The sequence below is a fragment of the Myodes glareolus genome, chromosome 18 (assembly GCF_982192425.1).
Source record: "Myodes glareolus chromosome 18, mMyoGla1.1, whole genome shotgun sequence".
NCBI classification, from domain to species: Eukaryota; Metazoa; Chordata; class Mammalia; order Rodentia; family Cricetidae; genus Myodes; species Myodes glareolus.
In genome coordinates, this window is record NC_142043.1 from 9,475,358 (window position 1) to 9,494,859 (window position 19,502).

General features: G+C 47.6%; 2 protein-coding genes across 8 annotated transcripts in view; one reads left to right on the plus strand and one right to left on the minus strand.

Annotated features, from left to right (window-relative positions):
• The first annotated feature begins 2,021 nt into the window (after positions 1-2,021).
• On the plus strand, positions 2,022-14,853 carry Apobec2 (apolipoprotein B mRNA editing enzyme catalytic subunit 2). Its single transcript, XM_048445448.3, has 3 exons — positions 2,022-2,281; positions 10,557-11,120; positions 14,484-14,853. The coding sequence occupies exons 1-2, from the start codon at positions 2,151-2,153 to the stop codon at positions 11,098-11,100; spliced, it is 675 nt and encodes a 224-aa protein (XP_048301405.1). The 5' UTR covers positions 2,022-2,150; the 3' UTR covers positions 11,101-11,120; positions 14,484-14,853.
• A 1,922-nt stretch (positions 14,854-16,775) lies between these two features.
• Oard1 (O-acyl-ADP-ribose deacylase 1) overlaps positions 16,776-19,502 on the minus strand; it is a 5,941-nt gene continuing 3,214 nt past the window's right edge. For 6 of the 7 annotated variants that reach the window (XM_048445451.3, XM_048445450.3, XM_048445449.3 and 3 more), the window contains exons 5-6: positions 18,701-18,813; positions 16,776-17,364 (exon numbers count right to left, since the gene is read on the minus strand). In XM_048445451.3, the coding sequence (XP_048301408.1) occupies positions 17,262-17,364; positions 18,701-18,813 (216 nt within the window). In that variant the 3' untranslated portion in view covers positions 16,776-17,261. Of the gene's footprint in view, positions 17,365-18,672; positions 18,814-19,502 lie in introns of all 7 variants that reach the window. The other variant, XM_048445455.3, reaches the window with a different exon arrangement.

Genomic DNA, 19,502 nt, shown 5'->3' on the forward strand with positions numbered 1-19,502 from the left:
GTACCCACCCTTGAAAATTCCCATGCACACACCTTTCCCTAGCTCCTCACCCACCCCCTCTACCACTGCTGGGAATACTTTCCCTTTAGATAGGCATATGAATGCTTCCTTTGTCTCCTTCACAGTGTTCCCTCTTTCTTTCCAAAGTCCTTCCCTACTAAAATCTAATCTTGGGGCTAGAGAGATTGCTCAGTGGTTAAGAGCATATATTGCTCTATATATTGCTCTTGCAGAGGACCTGAGTTCAGTTCCCAGTACCCACACCGGTAGCTCATAACTTCCTGCAAGTATACCTCCAGTGCATCTGATGTCCTTTTCTTGCCTCTGCAGGCACCTGCACTCACATGCACATGTACACACAGAGAGACATACACACAAGCACACAATTAAAAATAAAAAATAAGGGCCAAGCTGGGCATAGTGGTGTATGCATTGAATCCAGCACTTTGAAGGCAGAGGCAGGAGGATCTCTGTGAGTTTGAGGTCATCCTGGTCTACAGAGCAAGTTCTAGGACAGTGGGAGCGGTTACACAGAGAAACCTTGTGTTTAAAAAAAAAATCAAATAAATAAATCATTTAAAAAAGGCCAGGCATTGTAGTGCATGCCTTTAATCCAAGCACTTATAAGGCAGAGCCAGGTGAATCTCTGTGAGTTTGAGGCCAGCCTGGTCTACAGAGAGAGTTCTAGGACAGCCATAGCTACATAGGAAGCTCTGTCTCAAAAAAAAAAAAGCCACTAAACAAATAAAAAGTAAACACCTTTTAAAAATTTAATCTCACCCTTTGTCATTTTTTCCCTAGCATTTCTCAAAATATATCACCTATTTTACTTAGCTTATTTGGCAGCTGACCCCTACGAGATCCGAGAGAGCAGGGCTCTCCTTTGCTCCGTTCTTTGGGCTGTTCTGCACCTCCGTGCCTAGAACAGTTCCTGGCAGAGAGCATCTGCTCTCACATTTGTCAGATGAGCACAGCACTGATGAAGGGGGTGAAGGCTGAGCATTCGCCCTTTGCACTAAATGGGATTTTAATCCTGCCAACTCCACTTGACCTCAGGCAAGTACCCTAACTCTTTTGTGAGTCTCGGTGTCCCCATGTTTAATGCAGCAAGAGCACCTGCCGGAGCTATGGAGAGCCTTAAGTACACGTTTACAGGTAAACGGCTCAACTCGCTACCAGGCCCATTTAGAAACTTTGGATCTCAGTAAACTGAGCACCCCTACGGCTATAGGATTGGTGGTCGGCAGCTGGAGCGGTGGTTGAACTTGATCCTCCATCATAAAAACAGAGTTTAGATCCCAGCACCTGCAGAAATAGCTGGGTGGTCTTGAGACACCTGTAAACCAGCTTGGATCAGGACAGAGATCTGAGGATGACCGGGGCTTACTGGCTTCTAGTACAACTCACAGGTTTGGGGAGGTATCCTGCCTCAAAGAAACAGCAATGAAGGAAGATTCCTGCTGGTGTCCTCTTCTGGTCACCGTACACACAGGTGAGCATATGCTCCCACAGACCACACACACACACACACACACCTTTAAAAGTCAGTTGCTACCACAACCTGCACTCACAACAAGCACATGCAGCACGAAGCAGCAACAGACATTCTCATTTCAAACCATTGGTTTTTATTGCATCCTCTCCAAGACCCTCCTGTCCTGACGCCTGTCCTGACGCCGGTCCCAAACAGGAATGGCTGGGGTCGCTACAATTCCCTCCACCATCACAGACCTCACGCTGTTTAAGACACTGTGAGGGCTTCTCCTCAAATGCTCAGTTGAGTCTGGGAAGGAGCCACTTGAGAACACAGGGTGAGAGGAGAGAGGTGGGGAAGAGTTGGCCCAGCCCTCCCCACCTGCCAGTTTCCTGTCTCCCTACTGATAAATAGGGGAAGAAACATGGCCAGACTTTCCATTCCCCCACCCTTGTCACCCGCCAGTCATTCAGTTAAAAAAAAAAAATGAGGGAGCTAGCTCCAGAGGAGTGGTGGGGGCCCTGGTTATAAAGCCTGCTGCTGAGGGCCAGAGCACCAAGCCTGGTCCTCTTGCTGTCATCCTCGGCCAGGTTTAGCTGCTGACAGCTGCTTGGGACTCTGCCGCCAGGCCCCAGTTGGCTTTGCAACCCTTTTACTTCTCAGCCACACTTCCCCCATGGCTCAGAAAGAAGAGGCCGCAGAGGCCGCAGCGCCTGCCTCCCAGAATGGAGACGATTTGGAGAACCTAGAAGACCCTGAGAAGCTGAAGGAGCTCATTGACCTGCCACCCTTTGAGATCGTCACTGGGTGAGCCTTGTGTGGGGGCTGAGGTCTCCTGCTGGGACAGCACGGCGTCTGAGCAGGCTGCGGAAGCTTAGGGAGAGAGTAGCAGGGCCAAGGTCTAGCAGGGGTCTTCAGGGCAGCAAATGCCTCCAGACCTTTTCTCCTTTTTGTGTGTGTGGGGGGTCAGAGTTTCACCACCTAACTCTGACTGACCTGGATCTTACTACATAGACCAGGCTGGCTTGAACTCACAGAAATACTCCTGCCCCTTCCTCTTTGGTGTTGGGATTAAAGGTGTGCACCACCAGGTCCAGGAACTCTTGACTTCTTGAGGTGACACTCTGAACTCTAATCAGTAGGAGGTGGGAGGGGAGTGCCCCTGAGGAAGGGACCCACAGAGCGAAAGCCCATGGGGTTTCTTCATGGCGGTTTCTGATATGTGCAAAGGCAGAATGGTGCCTTCTTGAGAGCCTTCAGGAGGAATGGTGGTGGCGTGGGTGCTGTGGAGAGGAAGGCAGCGCCCCGGTGGCCTCTGGGCTTGCCTGCAGGTATCGGGCATCGCTTGCACCTGTGCTTCTAGCCCACGCCCGAGGAGCTTGGTGATAATGGTACATTAAAGATGGTTCCAGCAAGACAGTCACCTCTCAGACTGCAGACATTAGAAGTTTATACATAGAGGAACCTTCCCACAAGTTCCGCACAGCCTGGAGCAACTGTGCCCAGATCAAACAGTCTACAGATCCCTGAGGGAGAGAGTCATGTACAGGGTCCCCTCTTATCCAGATTGTACCATCACCAGAAATTAACAATAGTAGCTTTCCCTGTCCCTCCCTTTTCCGAGAAAGGAAGACGCTGCTAAACTCAAGTCAGAGAGTGAGAAGGGACTGGCGGCAGGTTTCCTCCCTGGGCCGTGGTTCTCCTCACGGCAGTCTCCAGCAACGTGCAAAGACTGGCTGGAGGCACGCTGAGTCAGGGGGAAAAGGCAAGGATATTCTCATGGGGAGAAGCTGTCCCGGGTATAGTTGGAACTTGCTGCTTTACACTTGATGAATAATGCCCTAGGCCTGACCTCCGCTTTCCTATTTCTAACATGAGGAAGCTCACCCGACTTGATTCTTAATGTCCCTTCCTGCTCAGCTATGTTCTGCCTTCTGAGAGAGCCCAGGGGGAAGTGTAGCTGGGTTCCTGAGACGTGAGGACCACTGAACTTTCATTCGCTCTTGCTCACTCAGATAATCCTGCTCTCATCCCAGGATTAAGGGAACAGCTGGGCATAGACTAATATAGACACAGGGAAAGCCTAGGGCAGACAGGCCAGCAGGGTCCTCAATTCCAGGGGCTTGCCTATGGCCAAGGATCCTTTGACTGACACCTGAGCATACTGGACCACGATGACCTGGGTTCCACACATACTTTCCCCTCTATGCAGCTTTTGCTCTCCCAGGTACAGGGGCGAGGTGAGTCAACATCAAAATTAGATTGCTGGCTTGAACATGCACCGGGTCCCAGGGCAGTGGAGTCTGAAGGGTCTCTGAAGTAAATGACATTTTTCTAAGGCTTCACAACACACAGTCAAGAGAATGGGTTTATTCACTCTCAGCATAATGCAGACACAGAGAGAGAGAGAGGGGAGGGGGAGGGAAGGAGGGAGAGAGAAAAAAATAGAAAAAACAGACTCAGGGAGACTGAACAATATACCTAAGATCAAAGAACCAGGAAGTGTCCGGCCTCTGGACTCCTAGTCAAGTATCTTGTCCACAGGTCTCCATGGCAATGAGTTACAGGCTTTCCATGACTCAAGGCTTGGAGAAAGGGCCACAGAGGGACTTGGTTCTGGGTCCCTGTGATCACTGCTGGATGGAGGTGGAGCTCTGAGTGTTTCCTGGACACAGGCAACAGCTGTGCTGATCTGTCGCCTAGGCCTCTCTGGATAAACAGATACTTAAAATAGCCCAGGGGTGTGGCCTTATCTTCACAGGGTCAGGAAAGATGGCTGGCCTTTCCTTCCCTTTCCAAAGGGCCCTGAGCCGCTCTTTCCCTAGTCTAGACTCCACAGGGAATGGGTCTAAAATGTTCCTTAGATTTGGACTGAAGCTAGTAAAAGAGCAGGGGATGTTTTTCAGGGCACAGTCTGAAACAAAGAGGGTTTGTAGTGAAGTGAGGAGAGAGATTTGTGGTGGTTCTGTTTACATGGGATGCTCAAATAGACAGACAGAAAGCAGACCTGAGCAGAAGAACCAAGAAAGATGGTAAAAGATTCTGGGAAGGTGTCTAAAGCCACAGTGGGTGCCGAAGACAGACCCTCCCTTCTGGAGAATAGATTCTGGCCATCTCTTCCCTGTCCTGTGTCCAGTGATCTCCACGTATACATTGGGATCTCCATGGTGCAGGGTTTACATGAGAGAAATCAACAAACGTTGGGCTTGCAAAATGCTCAGCAGGTAAAGGAGCTTGACATGCAAACCCGGCAACCCGAGTTCCGTTCCCAGAACCCACGTAAAGGTGGAAGGAGAGAACTGACTCCACAAAATTGTCTCTGGACTCCAAACAGGTGGCATGGCATGCACAGACTAGTGTCCACATCACACATCATGCACAACAGATACACACACACACACACACACACACACACAATACGTATACACATGTATACATACATGCATACATATGCACAAAGATGATTATTGTGTAAAAAGAAAAAACAGCACATATTATAACATGGGTATTTTTTTTATCTCGTTCTCTCAGAGAGCTGGGTCTATTTGTCTCAATTCCAGAAGTTTCTCTTCCTGTGGTTTGGCTAAGCTTAGGATTACTCTTTGAAAGGTATAACTTGAGGCTTGGAGAGGGTGCCATCCATCAACATCAGCTGTAAATTATTAAGTGTCTGTTGCTGTTCAGAATCCGAGAGGTTGAATCACTCCATCATTTGCATACAGAAAATAAACATCAGAGGACGGGAACTTTGCTCAAGGTTGGTCAGAATCACAGGGCACGAACCTCATGACCTTAGGACTCCAAACCATAGCACTACCCAAAGCAAGAGATAAAGAAGACTTTTATGTTCACGGTGTTTGCCACCTGTGAACTGTGCACTTTCTGCTGGCTTCCATCAGAATAGCTCTCCTGCATGAGAGCAAGGAAGGCCTCTCTTTCATGGCTTTATCTTAGCTCTCAATTAGTACTCAATAAATATTTGTAGGATAAATGAATGGACTAATGAGCGAGCATTTCCGCGCATTAGGCTTTCTGCCAGCCACTGTAACAGGAAGTGAGCTGGAGGGTAAGTTTCTAATGCAGAGAAGATCAGACTGTAAAGAGACTTGCCGTTCTTAGCATGAACAGAATTTTCCAGGCATGCCCTCGCAGCAAGCACTGGGGTGTTCTAGGGCAACATGACACCCATCTTTCCATCTCTGCCGGGAGTGATCCTGGCCCTACCTAGCACCACCGTTCTAAGTGTGGCATCATGTATGTTTCTGTAGAAAGCATGGCCTGCTATCACAGGGGTTACGGTGGACTGAAGACAAACGGCAGAATGAGTTTCTCTTAACTATGTCTTCCTCATTCTTCTAGATCACTTTTTTACTGTATGTGTATGTATGAATATTTTACTTACCTGTACGTCTGTAAAGTGAGCCTTCAACGCCATGTATCGATCCCCACCTTCACCTTGTTTGAGGCAGGGTCTCTTGTCTTGCACTGTGTCTGCCCAGCTAGCTGGCGCATGGCTGCCAGGGGGAGTCTATTGTCCCTGCCTCCCTCATTAGCACAGGAATGCCAGGGCTACAGACAGGGCTACACATCTGGCTCTTCACTTAGGTTTTGATTCAAAGTCCAGTCCTGACTCATGCACAGCAAGCACTTTCGCCACTGAACTTTAGGTTTTCTGAGGCAGGGTCTCCCTATACAGCTCTAGCTATCCTGGAACTGAGAATGTGGACCAGGCTGATTTCAAAGCCACAGAGCTCTGCCCATCTCTGTCTCCCAGTGCTGGGGTTAAAGGCATGTGTCACCATGACCAGTCCCCTCAACACTGTTCATAATGCCATTGGCGTCTGGAACACACTGGGGAGTGGATTACTAGAAACAGAAAATGGCCCACCAGCCGCCACCCTTGTCCCGTGGAGAAAGCACTGGCTTCCTGTTTGCCTTAGGCAGAACTTAGTCTTGCAAATCTAGCATTTTCTCCTTAGTTCTAGAACCTTCTGCTTTGCTCTACACTTCTCCTCCTGACTAGGACTAGGTTCACTGTTAGGATTTATAAGGCATTCTATCTTGGTGCATCTCCAGGCCAAGGTGTACCACAAAGATCACACAACAGATCTTATGCAAGAGATTTATGGGGGTGGGAGGAGCAAAAGGCTGTCTCAGGGTGGGTATATGAGAGACAGAGACACAGACAGAGAGAGAGCAAGAGGGATAGAACAAGAAGGTGATCTGTGATGATGATGATGACGTAGCTGCTGGCAGTGAGTCGCTTAAGGCAAGCTGGGGGAGCTCCTGATTTCTAGCGCTCACTCTTGGCATCAGCATCGAAAGCAGGACTGAGAAAGGTGCTATTGAAAGCAGCAACTCTATGGCTCATCGCAGTTACAGACAGGTAGTCTGGGCAGGGGAAGCCGAAACAAGTCAACATTCCATCCGGAGTGGAAGTCCATGGGTTACTTTGTAGCAAATATTTTGTCTTAGTGGAAGTCCATGGGTTACTTTGCAGCAAATATTTTATCTCTGACCAGCTTCTAGGGACTCCAATGTTGCTTCCTTTAGTTGTATATTTGTGCTTAGGAAAAACAGATGTTTAAAGCATACACCTTAGAAAAAAAGTACACACTACATATGCTCACATTCGTTCTCCTTCATTTAGTATATACATATATATATACTGAATATATATACTGAATGAAGTATATATATATACTGAATGAAGGATATATATCTAGCAATATAAGATATATATATATATTGCTAGATAGAGGGATTCCGTATTTCTCTATTTGCTCCTTGCAATGCCCAGTGTAAGTGGTGCCTTTTGAAGGGACCTGGAATCACACTCCTGAGTTACTGAATGAGTGACTAAATGTAGAAAAACAAGACCTCCCACCATGGTCGCTCCCCAGCCTGCCCTCCAACACACATACACACATGCACACATATGCACAAATGCACACAGAGAGACAGAGTGTCCACTCCTTTAAGAGTGAAATCTCCTGAGGTTGGGAGTAATTTAGCCATATTGTATTAACAGGAAAAACGTTTACAACTGAGAAATTAGATGCCCCTGCTTCCTTCCTTCCCCTCTGGGGCTAAACAGTGTTGGCCTATCCTGTGTTTCCACAGTTGCCTGAGAGTCGTGTCATCCAGATCTCTACAATAATTTCAGGCCTAGGTCAGCTCTTTCCTGGTTGAGGCAGTCCATAGGATACCCAAACAAACAAACAAACAAAAACCTCATTTTGACCTTTGTGCTCCTTCTGACCAAGAAGCCCATGGAGGTGCCAGAGGAGCCAAGCAAGCCCAGGCTCTAGGCAAGCCAAAGAAAAGCATAGGCAGCAGATCTTCCTTAAGCAGCTAGACCAGAGGGACTGGGTGGGCTCTGGGACTGAGAGGGAGAGGGAGAGGGGCGGGGTGTGCTCCAGGACTGCTGGCAGGACTGGACTAGAAAGGGTATTTATAGTGAGGTGACCTTTCTTCCACTCCCATGGGTTTAGGGTTTCTGGGTCCTCTGTTCATGCTCGGGGGTGGGGGCGGGGAAGGGGGACAAATGTCAGAGGTTATGAGGGAGGGGCATCAAGAAGAAGTCAGTTCTCATCCTTTCAGACAGCTTGCTACTGTTGGCTGGGCCAAATTCTTGCTTTTAGTGAGGCTACGCTGGCCAAAGCTGGAAAAACGCTTTGGGCATGGGTGTATTTGTGGGAGAGGAGCTAAAAAAAAAAAAAAAAAAAAAAAAAAAAAAAAAAAAAAAAAAAAAAAAACCAAAACTGAAGGACCACATGGGGCAGCTACTGCTAAAAGCTTACCAAGTGGTCATAAAGACTTCCAAACCCCATCTCCCAGGATCCATCATAGAGGGCGACTCCTGCTAGGGAGACAAGGAGTCTAACAAAAGTCCCAGTACCAAAGCTTCGGCTCTGTGTTCTCAGAAACAGGATTCTCAGGAAATGAGGGACCCCTGAGGAAGAGGTAGAGCTGGAGGGTGGTTTGTGGGAGAGGGAAACTATGCAATCGGGAGTATTCCAACAGGGTTTGAAAGAGGAAAGGCAAAACAGCAGGTGGTTGCTCCTGCTGGAATATTAGGTAAATAATAAATACTTCCAACCAGTGACAGAGCCGCTTAGAGAGCTGAATATAGCCCTGAAGGAAGGAATCCTGGGGTTGGGTCCTCAGACAGATCCATCTCCATATTGGAAACTTCACAGCAAGAGACGTGGGGACATGGGTGGAGACATTCTGTGATGAGGCAAGGAGGAGGTCAATCACTGGGGCTTTCTCGGCAATTCCTCAAGCAGCCATGATCCGGGACATTAGGGATTCCCCTGCGGTCTGGAGTCTGCTGACCTTTCTAGGGAAAGGGGAGAGAAGGCAGCTAGTGAATCAGTGGTGCAGGGGCGCGTCCTGCAGCAGATGCTGAGATTATACATTTATCCTGTGGTGCTGGGGTCTCGCACGCTGTACAAGCCTCTCACAGAGCCACACCGCAGCTCCAGTGACTGGTGTAACAAGGAGTGCAGCCCCTCGGCCTGGCACGTCTCCTTCCCACTCCTGACTCTGATAACTGGCCTCCAAACCTATATGGGCCTACATTTTAGAGAAAAACACTCTCAAATAAGAAAATAAAAGCAATTTTTGAGACCCACAAGATGGCTCCCCAGGTAAAGGTGCTTGCTGTCAGTCCTGATGACCTGACCTCCATCCTCTGACCCACGAGGTGGAAGGAGAGAAACTTCTCTCACAAATTGTCCTCTGACCTCCATACACGATGTAGCACACGTGCCTCCTCCCCAAACATAAACAAACAAATAAATACAAACAAATGTATGTATGTATGTAATTTTAAGAGAATACCACGTCAACTCTGACCCCTTCTCTTTTTATGCTGTTCTTTAAAATGCTCAGCTACTCCTGCATTTACTGCCTGATATAACTCTCCATTTAAATCTTCTACGTACCAAGTCCTCGTTCAGAAGACATCTACTGGGCTCTTTTACTCTCGGGCTGTGCCAGGCTGTGCTGCATCAGCCTGGTGTCGCCACTATGGTCTTCCCTGGATGTCACGCTTTTCTTCAAGAACTAAAACCATTTTGTATTGCCTCCGGAATCAAGGTTTAACTTTCAAGACCTCCATATATTGGCCAAAGCCTGTCCTTATTGCTGTAACCAAATGCCCGGCAAGAAGCAACTAAAGAGGAGTTTTTGGGTTCCCAGTCTGAGGAGATCCCCTTCCAAGCAGGAGAGGGGGCATGAGTGAGGCATCCAATCAGGGATCTGGAAGCACTAAATGCTGGCCCGCTCACTTTCTTTTTCCCTTTCTATTCAATCTGACAGCAAATTCCAGGACAGCCAAGACTACACAATGAAACCCTGTCCCAAAACAACAACAACAAAAAAATTGCTATTCTTTGTGTGACTTGAAAGCTCACCATGATGGAATGGGGGTGGCGCATGCCTGCCTTCCAGACCTTGGCAGGCTGAGACAAGATAGACTAGAGTTTTGGGGCAGCTGGGCTAACTAGACCTCATTAGAGAAAGAAATGAGAGGAGAGAGAGAGGGAAGCTGAGTCAACAGTGAAAACACTGGGGATCCTTCCTGGTAGGGTAACCAGAATACACACTCAAGTCCAGATTATCTCTGCTCCCCCAGTAAACTTTTGAGCCAAGCATGGTGGTCCACACCTTTAATCCCAGCACTCAGGAGGCAAAGGCAGGAGGATCTCTGTGAGTTATATAGTTCCAGGACAGCCAGGGCGACATAAAAAGACCTTTGTTGTTTCTAAGGGCTGGGTATTTTTATATAGATGTGTATAAGTCACTGAATGGTGTGCAGGTGGCTTTGGAAGCCAGAAAGAGGGTGTCAGAGTTCTTGGAACTAGAATTCCAGGAGTTCCAGATGGTTGTGAGTCCCTGAACATGGATACCAAACTGGGAACCGAACTCACATCCCCTAGATGAGCAGCATGCTCTCCTAACTGTGCTCCCCTCCACATGGTGTGAGCATAGGCAAGGAGAGGTGCTCTACATAGGCCCTAGAAACAAGGACTCATCATTCCCTTCTTCCCTGCCTTGTCTCCTTAACCTACAGGGAGCGGCTGCCCGTCAACTACTTTAAATTTCAGTTCCGGAACGTGGAATACAGTTCCGGGCGGAACAAGACCTTCCTCTGCTATGTGGTTGAAGCCCAGAACAAGGGAGGCCAAGTGCAGGCCTCTCGGGGCTACCTGGAGGATGAACATGCAGGTGCCCATGCCGAGGAGGCTTTCTTTAACACCATCCTACCGGCCTTCGACCCGGCCCTGAAGTACAATGTCACCTGGTATGTGTCCTCCAGCCCCTGTGCAGCCTGCGCTGATCGAATTCTCAAAACCCTCAGCAAGGCCAAGAACCTGCGCCTGCTCATCCTGGTGGGCCGGCTCTTCATGTGGGAGGAGCCAGAGGTCCAGGCGGCTCTGAAAAAGTTGAAGGAGGCTGGCTGCAAACTGCGCATCATGAAGCCCCAGGACTTCGAGTACATCTGGCAGAATTTTGTGGAGCAGGAAGAGGGTGAATCCAAGGCCTTTCAGCCCTGGGAGGACATTCAGGAGAACTTCCTTTATTATGAGGAGAAGCTGGCAGACATCCTGAAGTAGGCAGCCAAGCTCAGCCTTCTGTGAGTTTTCCTGGTGCCCTGGCGCCAACTCTGTATTTACTTGGGTAGAAGACTTGAGGTCAGGTCCGAGGAAATATACTTTGAAGGGAGTGCACTCCTCTGTATTAATTGATTGTAGAAACATTCTCAAACATTGTTTTATGTCCTTTGAATCCCTCTACCTACACCCACATCATGGGGTGGAGACAGGGCTCCATCATTAAGAGCACTGGTGCTCTTGTATGGTTCCCAGCACCCACACTGGGTGGTTCACAACTGCCTGTGACTCCCGCTGCAGCGGACCTAACACCTTCTGGACGCTGGACACTGAAATGCACTTGCTCATACTCTCAGAGATGTACACAAATGTACATAAAAATGAGTGCTTATGAGCACTGTTATTCTTGCTGAGGACCCAGGTTTGACTCTTAGCATCCACATGACGGCTTCCAACCACCCATAACTCCAGTTCCTAGGACTCCAAGACCCTTACTGTGGCCGTTCTAGATCCCTCTTTCCAAATTCACAACCTCTGTTCTCTAATGCAGAGTTCTCATTCATGGGGACAATTTCTTGCTTTTTTTCTTTTGTCATCCTTTTTTTTTTTTTGACATTTTATTGTTTCTTTTAAAAAAAATTATGGGTGTGGGTGTTTTGTTTGTATGTATGTTTGTGTACTATGTGCATGTTTGGTACCCAAGGAGGGCAGAAGAGGGCATGGGATCCCCTGGAACTGAACTTTCATGCAGTTGTGAGGCACCATGTAGTTCTGGGAATCAAACCCAAGTCCTCTGGAAGAGCACCGAGAGCTCCTAAGTTTGAAGCATCTCTCCAGGCCTGTATTCATCTTTTGATTTTAGCCAGATCTGCTGTCCTGCTTTCAGAGGGCTGTTCTTTAGTTGCTTAGTGGTTGCTGATTGGATGCATAAGGCCAGGGCATTCTTCTTGAGAACAGTCCAGGAAACTCCTGAAGAGTCAAATGTGATCAGGTGAGAGCAGTGAGCTAGTTTATGCTGGACCGTCTGAAGGGTTAAGAGATGTCTGTAGCTGAAACAGCAGCTCAGAAGTAGCCTCCTACAGATGTCAAGAGGTGATAGGAGGACTGGAAATAAAGATGAGCTGTTTAGGCAAATAATTAGGACACAATTAAGGCCAATTTGGCCTCTTGCTGAGGGTAAATTAGACTCTCACAGAAACAGGCCGATTATCCTCAGGAAAGAGGGTAAAAGATCCTTCACTATCTTTTGAATTTGGTCTGATCTAGTTTGCCTCTATGGAACCGCTGTGACTGAGTTCCTTTCCAAGGCCAGAGTTCCTGATCAAAATCTAGTAATGGTGAAGGCTCTTCACTGCACTCCTACCCGACTTTAATTCTGGAATGACTCCTATATTCATAAAACATGGACACAGCACGTGTCCATGAAGATCATTCAATTTATGTTTGATGTTTCTCGAAGATGCTGCTTCACAGCCACGCTTTGGAAATCCTGATGTTCTGGAGCCATGGGTAGAGAGGTGTTTGTTATCAGGCATGCACGCGGGGTGCACAGTCATCCCCAGGCTGAACATCTTCCTGACCAGCCGACACATTTTCAGTCTGTCCTTTTTAGCAAAAGGACAGAGGTAGGTTCACGCTGTAAAGTAACACAGGACACTGGGCCATGACAGCGGTAAAGACAGATGTCAAGGGTAACCCCTGAAATACAGAACTCGCTCTAACAATTCCCCAAAGATCTTTGTTAGTGTAGGCCCAACTATTCTAACTGTACAGCCAGCATAAGGCTTTATTGCGGTCTGCATGGGAGAGAGGGATATGGTGGTGTGCGCCTATAATCCCCAGCATTCCAGAGGCAGAGGCAGGAGGATCATGAGTTAGAGGCTTTCTTGGGTTATACCAATTCTCAGACTAACCTAAGCTACCTAAGGAGACCTTGTCTCAAAACAAGCCAAAAACAAACAAGCCAACCCCAAGAATTTGGAGTGTGGGTGTAGTTCAGTGGTAGAATGCTTACAAAGCCCAAAAATTTGGACTTCACAACCAAGCATACATCCTGGATTCAATCCCAATGCCATTGACAATAACAATAATAAAACTTATCTAAGTATTATTATTATATGCCTGTGTTCCCAGAACCAAGAGGTAGTAGACTATTGAGAATGCAGAGTTCATAGGCCAACTTTGCTACTTTATCCCCAAAACAGCAGCAACAACTCCCACAAAAATATCATACTTTTTATAAAATTATATTTAATTTTTACTTATTTTGTGTGGGAGGAGCACATCTCATGACACACACGTGTAGGTCAGAGGACAACTTGCCAGAGATGTCTTCTGTTTCCACCACATGGGTTCTGGGGTGGGAACTCAGGTGTCAGTCTTGGCAGCAGGAGCCTACCTGAGCTATGTTGCCAGCCCCTTTGAAGACTTTCACAGGCCACTTCTGCCAGCTACCAAACTATCAAGTCTTCAGGGATTTTATTTTTCATTAAAATTATGAATTTCACAGTCGATTAAAAAGTTTTAATCTGGGATCACTCTGAGCACTTTAACTGATACTCAGTAAACAATCCAGTATGAGTGGGAAGTACTGTCTAAATCAGTCTGCTTTAAAATACTCTGGGCTGGCTCTGTGGCTCACCAAGTAAAGGTGCTTGCTACCAATCCTGAAGTCCTGACTTTGATCCATGGGACCTACATTGTGGAGAGAACTGACTCCCCAAAAGTATTCTTCAACCTCCAAACATGCATACACCCCTACATACACATAAATGTATTTTTCAAAAGAACATTACTATTCCTTGTGTATACAGATACAACCAGTATTCTTGAAGGCATTAGCACTTTGCTGTGCATATCTGAGTCTTCCAGGTTCCTGGGGAGAAGATCAAAGGTAGCAAAAAAGCTGTGGCTCAGCCTAACTGACCCTAAAGAACCGCCCTTCTTAAACTCCACTACAAAGCATTCACTAAAGAAATGTCCATCTCTTATTTCATTTTCTGCTTTAAGAAATACTAGACCAGCACAGGGACGCAGAGGTAAACAGCTTTCTGATTGTGACAAGCCTGGTCTGTGTACTAAGTTCTAGGCCATAGCTACACAGCTACACAGTGGAACCCTGTGTCAAGCAGAGCAGAGCAAAGCAAAGCAAAGCAGAATCTTTGTACCCTGTATTTAACTAGAGAACAGAATCCAAGCAGATCTCCACACCAAAGCATCGAAGGAAACAATCCCAGGGAGCTCAGCCAGGAACCACAGGAGGCCCTGGAGGAAACATTCAGGGTCTCTTTAGGGAAGGTACAAAGAAGCCTTAGTTATCTCCGAGGGTGGGCTGCTGGGGGTCAGCAAGGCTCTCAGTAACACGCTCTGTTTTGTTTTCCGTGAAGGTCTGTCCGCTGCCACCCAGAGAAGCAGTGACATGGACAGCGTCCAGGACATGCCTGTCTTCCAATTATACTTGGAACTGGACATTTGACACCAACCAGTTGTGCTGGAGAAGGCCCTCCCTCAGAGAACTCGAAGCACACCTCAGGCTGTCATTCACTCAACTGTGCCTTTTGTAAAGTGGCTACCAGGGGAAGGGAAGGGGAAGGCAAGGGAAACCAGTGTCTCCCCTAGGGTGTTGTCTGAGACAAAGATCCTCAGGCTCAAGGACAGACCTTTGAAATACATCTAGAAGTGTTCTGAGTTGGGTTGGGTTGTGGTTGGTTTTTTAAAAGGCAAAATAGCATCATTAATAAAGGAAATAGTGTGGTTTTTCTGGCCTGTTCTTTTAAGAAAGCTGGGCAATGGAACGTTCCCATGGACAGTGAGTGGATACGGGGCACAGGGATATTGTGGGCTAAGAACCCAGCTGTGACAGGAAGGGAAAGCCAGGTCTTGACAATGAGGATCTACCTCTCTAAGACTCACTTCTCACCATGGTCCTGACTTTCCATGTTTTTCTGAGGACTGGGGAAATGGCAATGGCTTAGTGTATAAAGCTCTTGCTGTAGGCATGAGAACCAGGGTTCAAATCCCCAGAACCCATGCAAAGAATGCAGTAGCATGAGTCCGTAGGCTTAGCACATAATAAAAAATGAACGAGAATCCCTGGAGATGTGCTAGCCAGCCTGGTATACCCAACGGCAACCAGGAGACCGATTCAAACAAGGTGGAAGGTGAAGACAGCCACGATGGTCCTCTCGCCTCCGTGTGCTTCTTCCTGGAGGAGGAGATCTAGTTCGCCAGCAGAGGACTTGCCTAGCATCTGCAAGGCCCGACTCCATCCCCAACACTACTGTAAAATCAAGAAAACACTTTTCCCTGGTGGGCATCACAAGGCTTGGAATTTTGAGATATCCACACCTCGATGGCCAAGCAATAAACAATTTCCTCCTCACTAGAGAGGGTCCAAAGTACCAGGTTAATGTTCAGACACTGTGAGATTCCAAAGGGCAGCACTGGAAACCATGATAGGATGGTAGCAAGTGTCATTTCCCAAAAGGTTCATGCCTGGGTGCCAGTCACACTCCACCTGGCTTTCCAAGAAGATTGTGCTCACCTATTGTCAGGCCCAGTCACCTCTCCTCGGGCTTCACCTGTGATCAATCACTGGAGTCTGACCCCAGGGCACTTGATCACATCCCCACTAGGCCCAGGATGTCACCAACAGTCAATCAAGAGCCCTGCAAAAATGAGCTACAACCCCCTAAAGCAAGGGAAGCTAGGAGCTAGCAGTCCGACTGAGCATTAAGATCTAGCCTCAGGGGCTAGAGGTGGAGGTGGTAGGGAACAGTCTAACACGAAAGCCTGCAGGCTGAATCCACTGTAGGGAAAGAAGGTAGAGATTTGCTACAGAGTGAGACAAGATAACCTTCTGCCCAGCACCCTGCCCTGAAGACTTTTCTCCCTACAGGTGTAAAGACTCAAGAAGGTCCCAATAAAAGCTTTGGTCTCAGTTTGTAATGAACGCCCCCACAGTAACATGCAGAAACTGTCCCCAGATATAAAAGTGAAACTTTCTGAACAGCTGCCTCCTATCAGGCTGCAGTGTGATAAGAACGCATGTCTACAGTACCAAGAGTACGTCACCAGCACTCGCTTCCCTGTACTTCCACAAGCCTTTTGTAAAACTTAAGTTGTTTTTTTACACTGGGAAAAACCACCCATTCCTGAGCAATCAGCATTCCCGCTAAAGTAAAATCTGCATACGCCTGGCTGTGAGGTCTCTCAGTATGACCACAGCAGGGCAGGAGGGTCCGAGTCCCCCAATAGTTCTACTAACAGAACCCCAGCTAAATGCACAGGCTTTCTTCTCTCCCGCAGACATGCCATTTGTCCTTGGTTTCAGAAGAGGGCCCAATAATTACTGCAGTGCTCCTGAGATCCAGTTAGTTGCACATTACCGTCTTCTGGGGTAGAAACATGAACCTAGAACCCCACTTGCCACTGAGTCTTTAGAGTAATTTCACCGGCCTCCTGACTAAATCCAGACATGGCCGATCATGTCAACTATGTAGTAGACAGCAAATGGTCCCCACAAACACTCCAGTCCCACTTCCTAACCAGGTGGACACAATCCTGGTCACATTTACCTCTGACCTTGTTGCTCTCCCCAGTGGACCCGGCTCTTCAAAATTAAGTCAGAGGTTCAGCCCGCCCTCAAGATCCAGAAACAGATGTGCATGCGCAAAAACTTCAGTGACTCCAACAGAAAGGTTTATTGTTCCACTCCTGTCCCAATAAGCTCCTTGTGACCGTGGAGAACTACATGTGTAACCACAAAACAAGCACAATCCTTCCCTAGGATGTTTTGATGAATCAGACTAGCACCAAGTGCACAATCACAAAAGACACCAAAGAATCTCAACAGTTTACCAAGTCTCCCACAATTTCCCATTAAAAACAAGAGTTAGAGTCAATGCTGCCACCTAGTGGCAAACTAAACAATTCCAGTAGTGGACAAGCAGACAGGTCAGGTGGGCTTACTTAGTTGGTTTCCTGGCCTGGTGACAGGCCTCAGCCTCCTTCCACAGTTTGGGCACAGTGCCCTCCAATCTCCTTAGAATACAGATTTCCTCACACACTGTCCTCTGCCCATTTTGAGGTCCTACAGTTGCTCAGTCCTACAGCCAAGTAGAGATGACACAAAGACCATGAGCTCTTTCCGAATCTCCATCTGCTCAGAGTGTATACACAGTAATTTTGATGTCGGTCGCCTCAAACACCTCTTCGATAATCGCAGATACATTTTCCCACTGCAGACGGTCCAGACCACATCCAATCCTGAAAACAAACAAAAAAGAAAGATCTTATCTTTTCCTGGTCTTTTGGTTAAGATCAAGTCTGGAAACCAACCAAACAAACTGCTCCACTGGTTGTGATAGACCTATTTAGGAGACTGCCCCTCCTTCTCTCTTTCTTTGGGCTCTATCCAAAGCACAGTTCTCTGGGCTCAGATGTACAGGCAGCCACAGTGAAGACCCTATAGTCAGTTACTATTGTGAAGCCACTCGACAGTTCTTAGGCAGCCGCCCTATCTCTTTGCTTTCCAATTATTTCATTCTTTGGCACAAGGTCACTAGGTCAGTTGCCCACTTCTGATGAAGACTAACTTCAGTGGATGGGAAATGTCCGTGCATTTAAAACACACTTACACCAGTGGGATGTTGAGGAGGCTGCATGGGAGAGGACTTTTGCAGAAGGAAGGAAACAACGGAATGCCCAGAATGCTCAAGTGAAGTCTACCAACCACCTGACGCTCTTCTAATGTGACACTGTACTGATCCTCACCTGCCCTAGGGACAAAGGGAAGCTCAAAACTGCCAATTTCATTTGATAGCAAGACACTCAACTTCCGCAAGAATAATGATTTTTTTTAAAGGTTTCTGATAAGCCTTGAGTATACTAAAGAAGGGATGATGGGCTGGAGAGACGGCTGGGTGGTTAAGAGCACTGACTGCTCTTCCAAAGGACCCGGCTTCAATGCCCAGCACTCACATGGCAGCTCACAACTGTCTGTAACTGCAGTTCCAGGCAATCTGACATCCTCACACAGACATACATGTAAGTAAAACACTAATGCACATTAAAAAAGAAAAAAGAATTGATGTTGTAGTCACACCCAAAGTTGCTTGAGCTTGGTTAGCACTGACTGAAACTACTAGGGTAATAAAGAGAGAAGGGCATGGACCAGTTCCTGAGGAAACAAAGGGCCACTGAATATCCAGTATCATTTAAGTCCTCCAAAGGACAGCAGGGACAGGTCCTGCCTGTCACCCACAGAACAAGCAGGCATGCAAGCGTAAAAGTCAGAGGGCACTGACAGCTTTCCTGGCACAAACTCAACTGGAGGGAGGTGCGAATGCTCAGTCTTCGTTCCGGGATTCCACGGCCTCGAGAGGAAAGGACACCGCTTTAACACAACTGAGGAATTCAACAGCTGTGTCTCAACGCCAAGGACGCTCCCCACAGAGGAGCTGAGGCAGGTGAATGCCTCTCATTACTCACTCTGAGTCATTCAACTCAAGCTAGAAAACAGCTGTGTTACGGCCTCACAGCCAATAGGAAGGGAGTTCTGAGACCAAACCTCACCAACCAATTCAGTCTTCCATTTCCTTGCCTGGGCATGGAGAGGTCAGTGACTCCATTCTTCAAGCAATGGGACTTCATAGCCTCTAAACTCTTCTGCAAGTTCTCATAAGTTGGCTTGTGTGAGGCCCGTTTCTTTGTAATCTAGACACAAAAGGAAGGATTCAAACTCTCATTAGCTCCACCTCCCAAAAAAGTGTCAATGAGGAAGCTACCAGATTCCTCTACATCCTCAAACTGAAAGAATAAGCACTTTTTAAAAATAGATTAATTCCTGAATTTGTCTAGAGCAGGGATGACAGTGTCCTGCAGCCATAGGAGAACCCACCAATGACTGAGAAACAGACTCTGCTGTGTGACAAAGACAACCACGACACAGGAAAGCTATGCCTGTGGCCATGCTTAAGCGAGGGACTGGAATCTGTGCCAGACAAGCAACACACTTGTGCCAAGGTACCCATACTGCCTGAGCAGCGCCCCTCCAAGTCCGTTCATTACACAGTCACACTCTCTGCTTTTTGTTTCTCTACAAAAGCAGCAGCGAGAGGAGAGGCAGTTCTTCCAACAGAAAATCATTCTTGGCTTTCAGGACAGCACTCTCGGGTCAGTGTGTCTCCCGACTCTGCACACTGACCAGAAAAGGTTTGAAGTGGGTTGGCTCTAAATCACCCCGCAGGCTGTAAGGAAGCCTCTTCTGGGGCCAAAGATGGTGTGGAAGGTAAAAATCCCACATCTCCACAGAGGCAGGACATTCTGTGGCTCTGCAGTGGACAGGGAAGATGAGTTCCGCAGAGAACTCTCTCGAGACAAGGTGTCCTTTCACTGTGACTGAG

Bases quoted from the DNA above. Each gene is read 5' to 3' on its own strand.
- Apobec2 (XM_048445448.3), top strand. From the start codon at position 2,151: ATGGCTCAGAAAGAAGAGGCCGCAGAGGCCGCAGCGCCTGCCTCCCAG. The intron at 2,282-10,556 runs GTGAGCCTTGTG...CTTAACCTACAG, and splicing joins CCCTTTGAGATCGTCACTGG to GGAGCGGCTGCCCGTCAACT.